This window comes from Cyprinodon tularosa, unplaced genomic scaffold (genome assembly GCF_016077235.1).
Source record: "Cyprinodon tularosa strain WSP-4 unplaced genomic scaffold, ASM1607723v1 ctg933, whole genome shotgun sequence".
In the NCBI taxonomy this organism is placed as follows: Eukaryota; Metazoa; Chordata; class Actinopteri; order Cyprinodontiformes; family Cyprinodontidae; genus Cyprinodon; species Cyprinodon tularosa.
Window position 1 is genome coordinate 237,225 of NW_024039711.1, and position 10,460 is coordinate 247,684.

At 46.0% G+C, this 10,460-nt stretch overlaps 1 protein-coding gene across 2 annotated transcripts in view; it reads left to right on the plus strand.

Moving 5' to 3' along the window:
* The window catches only part of LOC119776441 (zinc finger protein 609-like), a 28,188-nt gene extending 22,063 nt beyond the window's left edge, over window positions 1-6,125 (plus strand). For both annotated transcript variants that reach the window (XM_038274834.1, XM_038274835.1), the window contains exons 8-10: window positions 2,331-2,657; window positions 2,842-2,920; window positions 5,663-6,125. In XM_038274834.1, coding sequence (XP_038130762.1) covers window positions 2,331-2,657; window positions 2,842-2,915 — 401 coding nt within the window. In that variant the 3' untranslated portion in view covers window positions 2,916-2,920; window positions 5,663-6,125. The remainder of the gene's footprint in view (window positions 1-2,330; window positions 2,658-2,841; window positions 2,921-5,662) is intronic.
* Window positions 6,126-10,460: the final 4,335 nt, after the last annotated feature.

Genomic DNA, 10,460 nt, shown 5'->3' on the forward strand with positions numbered 1-10,460 from the left:
CTTGTTGGTGTAATCAGTCCACTTGGTAACGGTCCGCTTGGTATCGGTCCTATTGTTGTTATTGGTCCTGTTGATACCGGTCCTGTTGGTGTTATCGGTCCTGTTGGTGTTATCGGTCCGTCTGATACCGGCCCTGTTGGTGTTATCGGTCCGTCTGATACCGGTCCTGTTGGTGTTATCGGTCCGTCTGGTACCGGTCCTGTTGGTGTTATCGGTCCGTCTGATACCGGTCCTGTTGGTGTTATCGGTTCGTCTGGTGCCGGTCCTGTTGATGTTATCGGTTCGTCTGGTACCGGTCCTGTTGGTGTTATCGGTCCGTCTGGTACCGGTCCTATTGTTGTTATTGGTCCGCTTGATACCGGTCCTGTTGGTGTTATCGGTCCTGTTGGTGTTATCGGTCCGTCTGATACCGGCCCTGTTGGTGTTATCGGTCCGTCTGGTACCGGCCCTGTTGGTGTTATCGGTCCGTCTGGTACCGGCCCTGTTGGTGTTGTCGGTCCGTCTGGTGCCGGCCCTGTTGGTGGTGCCGGTCCTGTTGGTGTTATCGGTCCGTCTGGTACCGGCCCTGTTGGTGTTGTCGGTCCGTCTGGTACCGGCCCTGTTGGTGTTGTCGGTCCGTCTGGTACCGGCCCTGTTGGTGTTGTCGGTCCGTCTGGTGCCGGTCCTGTTGGTGTTATCGGTCCGCGTGGTACCGGTCCTGTTGGTGTTATCGGTTCGTCTGGTACCGGTCCTGTTGGTGTTATCGGTTCGTCTGGTACCGGTCCTGTTGGTGTTATCGGTTCGTCTGGTGCCGGTCCTGTTGGTGTTATCGGTCCGCGTGGTACCGGTCCTGTTGGTGTTATCGGTTCGTCTGGTACCGGTCCTGTTGGTGTTATCGGTTCGTCTGGTGCCGGTCCTGTTGGTGTTATCGGTCCGCGTGGTACCGGTCCTGTTGGTGTTATCGGTTCGTCTGGTGCCGGTCCTGTTGGTGTTATCGGTCCGCGTGGTACCGGTCCTGTTGGTGTTATCGGTTCGTCTGGTGCCGGTCCTGTTGGTGTTATCGGTCCGCGTGGTACCGGTCCTGTTGGTGTTATCGGTTCGTCTGGTGCCGGTCCTGTTGGTGTTATCGGTCCGCGTGGTACCGGTCCTGTTGGTGTTATCGGTTCGTCTGGTGCCGGTCCTGTTGATGTTATCGGTTCGTCTGGTACCGGTCCTCTTGGTGTTATCGGTCCTGTTGGTGTTATCGGTTCGTCTGGTACCGGCCCTGTTGGTGGTGCCGGTCCTGTTGGTGTTATCGGTTCGTCTGGTACCGGCCCTGTTGGTGTTGTCGGTCCGTCTGGTACCGGCCCTGTTGGTGTTGTCGGTCCGGCTGGTGCCGGTCCTGTTGGTGTTATCGGTCCGCGTGGTACCGGCCCTGTTGGTGTTATCGGTTCGTCTGGTGCCGGTCCTGTTGGTGTTATCGGTCCGCGTGGTACCGGTCCTGTTGGTGTTATCGGTTCGTCTGGTGCCGGTCCTGTTGATGTTATCGGTCCGCGTGGTACCGGTCCTGTTGGTGTTATCGGTCCGCTTGATACCGGTCCTGTTGGTGTTATCGGTTCGTCTGGTGCCGGTCCTGTTGGTGTTATCGGTCCGTCTGGTGCCGGTCCTGTTGGTGTTATCGGTTCGTCTGGTGCCGGTCCTGTTGGTGTTATCGGTTCGTCTGGTGCCGGTCCTGTTGGTGTTATCGGTCCGTCTGGTGCCGGTCCTGTTGGGGTTATCGGTTCGTCTGGTACCGGCCCTGTTGGTGTTATCGGTTCGTCTGGTGCCGGTCCTGTTGGTGTTATCGGTCCGCGTGGTACCGGTCCTGTTGGTGTTATCGGTCCGTCTGGTGCCGGTCCTGTTGGTGTTATCGGTCCGCGTGGTACCGGTCCTGTTGGTGTTATCGGTCTGCGTGGTACCGGTCCTGTTGGTGTTATCGGTTCATCTGGTGCCGGTCCTGTTGGTGTTATCGGTCCGTCTGGTGCCGGTCCTGTTGGTGTTATCGGTCCGCTTGATACCGGTCCTGTTGGTGTTATCGGTCCGTCTGGTGCCGGTCCTGTTGGTGTTATCGGTCCGCTTGATACCGGTCCTGTTGGTGTTATCGGTTCGTCTGGTGCCGGTCCTGTTGGTGTTATCGGTCCTGTTGGTGGTACCGGTCCTGTTGGTGTTATCGGTCCTGTTGTTGGTACCGGTCCACTTGGGTCATTGAACGGCGAGTAGATGGGTTGTTAAAGCGCTGCAGCTCAGGGCAGAACGTTGAATGTGACGAGTGAAGCTAACAGGCGGCTAACTGAGCCTTTCTCTGTGTGACGCTCCCTGTCTTTTGTCCTCAGCTTCATACCTGGCGGCCGGCTATCCCTTCTCTCCGTACGGAGGGAAAGTGGCAGCAGGGGAGGACGGAGAGAAACCCTCCAGGTCGAGTCCAACCGTGAAGCCGCACGGCGAGGCCAAAGCGCTAGAGCTGCTGCAGCAGCGCGTCAGCCACTACAAAAGCAAATCGCCCTCCATGCAAGACAACAAGACGCTGCAGGAGCGAGAGCGAGACTGGGAGAGGGAGCGCGAGAGAGAGGGCGCTCGGCCCCGGTCCTCTCCTTCCCAGCGCGTCCTGCCCTCCCATCATCACCTGGGATACCCTCTGTACGACCTGTCCTACGCTCCGGGTGAGAGCCACATCCTCTTCTTATTCCAGATGTTTTCTGATGTGACTGGAGCAGGAAACTCCATCCTGTCTGGTTCTGATCTCCTTGGTTTGAGCGTCCTTCTCAGAACCCGGCTCAGCATGCGGATTGTTTCCACATCCACGATCAGATCTCGGCGTCTCTGATTGGTTCCCTTTATTTTCAGGCCTCTCATCTTCAGCGATTGTTGCGAGCCAGCAAGCGTCCGCCCCGTCCATGTACCCGCCGCCGCGGAGGTGAAACTGGTAAGAACCTCCTGATCAACGCACAGCTGCCTGTTTTGATCTGAGGCAGCATCAGGCTGCACAGCTTCATCTGAACATTAGACTATCATTTTATATCTTTGCTTTTAAAGTCCTCACATGGTCTGGAAATATGGAAGAGACTTTATTTATTTTTCTGGCCCTGGAAAAGTTCAGCGCTCTGTTTCACGAAGCAGGTTTACTGAAAACTAGGTTTCTAAACCTGAAAATAGGAAAAGAGAGTTTCCTCTGTTTCTGTTGCCATAGTTACTTTCTCCCCAGAGTTAACCTGGTCAGCAGCAGGTTTTCTTCAGGTAGTGTCCTCTGTCTCTGCTCTCCTTACAGCCAATCACTAGGTTTTATTTCCTGAGTTTTGTGCATAAAAAAAAAAAATCATTCACTACGTTCATCAGACACATTAGGTTTTAAAAACAAACATTGCACGTACGTTTGACGAGGAACGAGCAATGTACCGCTGCAACCTCCTTGCTTTGTATTTTTTTTTCATAAAATAGGCGTTTTTCCAGTTATTACTTTGTTTTTGTCAACACCGTCAGACACAATAAAAAGCTAATTATTTTTTATTTATCTGGTCTATTATGTATTTAGAGTTTTTAAATCATTATCTGGCATTGTTAGTACACATATATGCTGTTAAATATTTACTTTTGTTAATTTTCTATACTGTTTCACAAGTGGTCCTTTAAAAGATCTAACATCATACAATGTTTACTTTAAGCCTAAAGAGAAAATGTCATGTTTTTTGTATTCAACAAACATATTTTGGTATAAAACAGAGTATTACTTTAGTGACAGAACAGCACTGAAGGAACATATTGTAAGCATATTCATTTAAAACAAATAAAATGCCCTCTGACGGTGGTGACAATGGCTTCATTACAACATACAATTAAAACTGTATATAACTTAAGTCAATGGTTTCTTTTTTATTAACTTTATTTAACTATTTGATACTATTGAAAAAATAACAATGGTGAGCACTGTGACAAACATTTTTAAAGGAATATAAGGTACAATTAAGCAATATCATTATTAGAAGTACCCCATCCCCATATCATCAAATATCAAATCATCATAGTAAAAAATAAAGTAATTACCAGTAAGAATAATGTACAATGCATCACTGACATCATGTTAAACTGTCGTCTAGTGTCCCCTACTCCTGCTACAGCCTGTCTGTTCTGAGCGGTGAAAGTGAAAAAGTGAAACCTCACTCAAGCAAGCATTCATGACACGGCGGAGACACAGTAGACATGCATGAGCTGCATTCAATTCTATTCAGTTTATTTCTATAGCGCCAATTCACAACACAAGTCATCGCGAGGCCCTTTCCAGTTCACCAGATCATACAGTCAAAGTGATTCAAAGTTTTCTATCTAAGGAAAACCAGTTGATTGCATCGACTCATTGACTCTTCAGCAATCCCTCACACTAAGCATGCTTGTAGCGACAGTGGAGAGGAAAAGCTCCCTTTTAACAGGAAGAAACCTCCAGCAGAACCAGGCTCAGTGGGAGCGGCCATCTGCTGAGGCATACTGGGGTTCAAGGAGACAGAAACAGAGATACAAAAAGCAGCTGCAAAAGGCGGGCCCATCCAGGAAACACACAGCCAGGCAGACGAGCTCCGAGCCAGCTCCCATGCCAGAGGACGAAGAGAGCACATCCAGTTAGTCACAGTCAGAGAAACAGGACTACACTGGAAAACAGGCCAAGCTCCAACATCTATAAACAAAGGTGTTGATGGCAGCAGCACAGCTGATATTTCTCTCCAGGATGGAGTCACAGCCAAACAGGAACAGACCAGATGAAGCTACTATGAGAAAAAGCAGAGAGAGCAGAACGTTAGAGATTGAACTAACAGATTCTGCAGAGTGGGAGAATAGAGATAGAATGTTGCAGAATGATGAAAAGGGGTCCCTATGTCCTCCAGCAGTCTAAGCCTATAGCAGCATGACTATATAGATATAGATATAACTATAGAGATAGCTCAGGATAACCTAAGCCACCCTAACTATAAGCTTTATCAAAAAGGAAAGTTTTAAGCCTAGCCTTAAAAGTAGACAGGGCGTCTGCCTCACGGACTAAAACTGGTAGTTGGTTCCACAGGAGAGGAGCCTGATAACTAAAAGATCTGCCTCCCATTCTGAACTTATAACTTAACTTAATCCAAACAGGAAGTCCCAGCCAGTAGAGATTGAAGAGAGAATTTTTTTAATTTCTTCATTATAATCTCTAGTTTCAGTGAGGTGAAATAGGCTCTTCCTGTTGCCTGTTGTCATGGTGACTCATCGAATCGGTGCTCCAATGATAATGGCTTTCCATACTTGATGCGTACGCGTTTAACTCAGAGTGGACCTGGTTGAAATTGATGGAACTAATTCATAGCAGCCGTTGTGAAACCGAACACTCAGAGTTCCCGACTTTAGCTTACTTCAATTTAGAGTTACGGATTTGAACCTGGATTTGTTAAACCTGCTTCATGAAACGGACCGCTGAAACGATTTCTTTCCAAACTCCTTAAAGTACAAAAAAACAACCAATTCTTAAGTTATTTGTTTAAATGATTTAAAAACAGGAGAGAGTTCTTTACCATCACCTTAGTCAATATCTCCTCCATCTGTGAGCTGAAGACTGATCAATGGTTTAGATGTTAGCAGGGATGGGGTGGGGCGACCTGTCCAGAAGCTCCTCCCTCTCTGACCTTGATGCCTGCTGCCTCCACAGGTTGGCTGGCCTCCACCCGTAGATCATGTTTGACCTCTTCAGCCTCTGGACCCAAACGCTTCTGCTGGTTCCGGGTGGTACAGCTGACCCGACGGCGCGGACCGTCACTGGATTGTCTGCTGGCCCTCAGGGCCGGGTGGTCAGAGCCGCCGCCCGGCCAGCCGCCGCCTCACTGTTTCATGTTTTGATGCTCTGGAATCTGTCGCCATTGATCACCTGGCTGCGTCCTGGAGAGACGGACTCCCTGAGAAGCTCCAGAGACCGGCTGAGGAGGCGGGGTGTAAATGTAGCGCGATGTGTGTGTGTGTGTGTGTGTGTGTGCGTGTAAATACTGTACAGAGGAATTATTTTAAGAGATCTGTTGGATGATGTCTGATTTCTTACTCTTCTTTTTGTCTGTTAGCCTGTTTTTCTACTGTTGTTGTTCTGATATTAAACCTGTAGCTGTTGGAAAGCTGCTGGAGCTCCCGTCCTTTTTTAGACCACCAGAACCGAGGGGCAGACCCAGCAGACTTTGGGGAAACTGGGTGGGAATCAAAAGAACAGATTTGGTCCCAATGAGGAGAAATTCTGTGGCAGGTCGGCTCGATCCGATTCCAGGAGGTCAGGTCTGTGATCTGTGTGGAAGTTAAGAGGAGGTAGCAGGATGCTTCCTATCCTAGCATTCCTTCAGCTCAACACTACAGGATGGAAAAACCTTCTTACTGGTCGATGTAAAAGTCTAATCATCTAAAACTGAATTAAACTTTAAACAGGAACTGCTGTATCCAGAACACCTCAAATGGAAAAGCTTTACTTTTACTTGGTTTAATTTAGTAAAAAATCTATAACAAATCTTTAGCTGTCTGAGTATTAATAAACAGAATAATTGATTTGCTAGATAGTCATTCGTTGCAGCACACAAAAAAATCCCTCTGCTAATATTCAAACTTAAATGAGCGAATCCCTCATTTAAAGTTTGATTATCATGTTCAGTTTATTTCTATAGCACCAATTCACATCATGACATCTCAGGTCAATTTATAGATCCAGATCAACCAGATCATCCAGTCAAATTGATTCAAAGCTTTCTATCTAAGGAAAAGCAGCCGATTGCATCGACTCATTGACTCTTCAGCAATCCCTCACACTAAGCATGTAGCGACAGTGGAGAGGAAAAACTCCCTTTGAACAGGAACCCCTGAGGCCGACGGGTTCAAGGAGACAGAAGCAGACATAGAAAAAGAAGCATAGATACAAAAGGCAACTGTCCAGCTCCACAGGCGGCCCCGTCCAGGAAACACACAGCAAGGCAGACGATCTCCGAGCCAGCTCCCATTTCAGAGGATGAAGAGAGCACATCCAGTTAGTCACTCAGAGAAAAAGGACTACGCTGGAAAACAGGCCAAGCTCCAACATCTAGAAACAAAGGTGTTGATGGCAGCAGCACAGCTGATATTTCTCTCCAGGATGGAGTCACAGCCAAACAGGAACAGACCAGATGAAGCTACTATGAGAAAAAGCAGAGAGAGCAGAACGTTAGAGATTGAACTAACAGATTCTGCAGTCGGAGAATAGCGATAGAATGATCAAAAAGGGGTCCCTATGTCCTCCAGCAGTCTAAGCCTATAGCAGCATAACTATAGAGATAGCTCAGGATAACCTGAGCCACTCTAACTATAAGCTTTATCAAAAAGGAAAGTTTTAAGCCTAGCCTTAAAAGTAGACAGGGTGTCTGCCTCACGGACTAAAACTGGTAGTTGGTTCCACAGGAGAGGAGCCTGATAACTAAAAGATCTGCCTCCCATTCTACTTTTAGAAATTCTAGGAACCACTAGTAAACCTTCGGCACTAAAATAAATCCCTCTGCTAATATTCCATATTAAATTAGCTAATCCCTCAGTCTGCTCTGACCTTTCTGATCCAGAGGCTCAGTGTTGGGAGTCCAGTCCAGTTTGTTGTTCACTATCTTAATGTCATTCCCTGGATGTTCACTGGTGGCAGTGGGGTGGATCTGCTTCTGTCCACCACTACAAAGCCTTTTACTGGGGATTTATCAGAACAAACATGGACGCTGTTTTCAGATATTCTACTCGGCCCGTTATCCTGGTCCTGACTCGCCTCATCCAGTCAAAGCACGGCCCTAAATCCTGACCTGTTGGCAGGCATGAAGAAGCTGGATCCCTGGAGATGCTGCTTCTTTGGCCCAAAGGACGCCGTTGGTTCTGATGAGCCTGAGCGGTTAAAGTCCAAAACCAGACCCAAACTACTGCCTTTAGATCCGAGGTCTTCAACAGGGGGTCCACAGAGGTACAGCATGGGGGCCGCTAAAGTTTTGGTTGATTATAAGTTTTTTTTTTATATTCCCTCCTATAATTTTTCCCGCTAATTGAAATGTCTTTAAATCCACATTAACATGAATTCAACAGACTGTAGTAAACAGATAAATGGAGGCAGAAGATGTCTTTCAGTCATCAATATACAGGTGCTGGTCATAAAATTAGAATATCATGAAAAAGTAGATTGATTTCAGTAATTCCATTTAAAAAGTGAAACTTGTATATTATATTCATACATTACATACAAACTCATATATTTCAGATGTTTATTTTGTTTAATTTTGATGATTACAAATGACAACAAATGAAAATCTCAAATTCATCATATCAGAAAATTAGAATATTACTGAAGACCAATAAAAACAAAGGATTTATAGAAATGTTGGCCAACTGAAAAGTATGAACATGAAAAGTATCAGCATGTACAGCACTCAGTATTTAGTTGGGCCTCCTTTGGCCTGTATTACTGCAGCAATGCGGCGTGGCATGGAGTCGATCAGTCTGTGGCACTGCTCAGGTGTTATGATAGCCCAGGTTGCTCTAATAGTGGCTTTTAGCTCTTCTGAATTGTTGGGTCTGGTGTATTGCATCTTCTTCTTCACAATACCCCATAGATTTTCTATGGGGTTAAGGTCAGGAGAGTTTGCTGGCCAATTAAGAACAGGGATACCATGGTCCTTCAACCAGGTACTGGTAGCTTTGGCACTGTGTGCAGGTGCCAAGTCCTGTTGGAAAATGAAATCTGCATCTCCAAAAAGTTGGTCAGCTGCAGGAAGCATGAAGTGCTCTAAAACTTCCTGGTATGTGGCTGCGTTGACCCTGGACCTCAGAAAACATAATGGACCAACACCAGCAGATGACATGGCACCCCAAACCATCACTGACTGTGGAAACTTTACACTGGACTTCAAGCAACGTGGATGAAGTGCCTCTCTTCTTTTCCTCCAGACTCTGGGACCTTGATTTCCAAAGGAAATGCAAAATTTACTTTCATCAGAGAACATGACTTTGGACCACTCACCAGCAGTCCAGTCCTGTTTCTCTTTAGCCCAGGCAAGACGCTTCTGACGCTGTCTGTGGTTCAAGAGTGGCTTGACACAAGGAATGCGACAGCAGAAACCCATGTCTTTCATACGTCTGTGTGTGGTGGTTCTTGAAGCACTCACTCCAGCTGCAGTCCACTCTTTGTGAATCTCCCCCACATTTTTGAATGGGTTTTGTTTCACAATCCTCTCCAGGGTGCGGTTATCTCTCTTGCTTGTACACTTTTTTCGACCACATCTTTTCCTTCCCTTCGCCTCTCTATTAATGTGCTTGGACACTGAGCTCTGTGAACAGCCAGCCTCTTTAGCGATGACCTTTTGTGTCTTGCCCTCCTTGTGCAAGGTGTCGATGGTCGTCTTTTGGACAACTGTCAAGTCAGCAGTCTTCCCCATGATTGTGTAGCCTATAGAACTAGACTGAAAGACCATTTAAAGGCTTTTGCAGGTGGTTTGAGTTAATTAGCTGATTAGAGTGTGGCACCAGGGGCCATCAATTTTGAACCTTTTCACAATATTCTAATTTTCTGATATGATGAATTTGAGATTTTCATTTGTTGTCATTTGTAATCATCAAAATTAAACAAAATAAACATCTGAAATATATGAGTTTGTATGTAATGTATGAATATAATATACAAGTTTCACTTTTTAAATGGAATTACTGAAATCAATCAACTTTTTCATGATATTCTAATTTTATGACCAGCACCTGTATATAATTAGGGGGTCCCTGATCCATCTCACCATCAGTTTGGGGTCCTTAGCCTGGAAAACATTGAAGGCCCCTGGATTAAATTATAATTAAATGACTGAGATCTTTTACTTTTGAGATTTACAAACCGTTTCAGAGTATTTTGTAGAGCAGCCATTAAACGACATGACTTGGATCAAACGTGTCAACAAGTTTCTAACAGTTTGCTGAAGTTTTGGCCCATTCCTCCTGACAGAACTGGTCAGAACCTTTTCAACGTAACAGACGGCAGAGCTCTACGAAGGCCACAGCGTGAGCTTGGATGGATCCAAATCCTTTTATTTAGAATAGGGATGCAACTAACAATTATTTTGCAAACCAATTAATAATCGGATTGCCAAAGGTTCCTTTAAGTTGAAACTATAACGTTCTTGACAGAGCAGTTTGACAGACAGAAGTATTTTTTTAATCTTAAATGCAATCAATCTTGGTATAATTCCTGCTCTAAGTGGGTCACTCTGTCTGCTAAAGGCAGGTTTTAGAGTCTATACTCCAGTTAATGATTAATCAATTACTAGATTAGTTCACTATTTCAATAACTGATTAATCCCATTAATTGTTTCAGCCCTAATTTAGAACATCAGTAAAATCCCACATTGCTGAAATAAAGTGCTGCAGAGAGTCCAGCAGGTTTGTGCTAAAACGTTTGCTGATCAAGGCTAGGGGGCGCCGTTTGTAAACTAAAG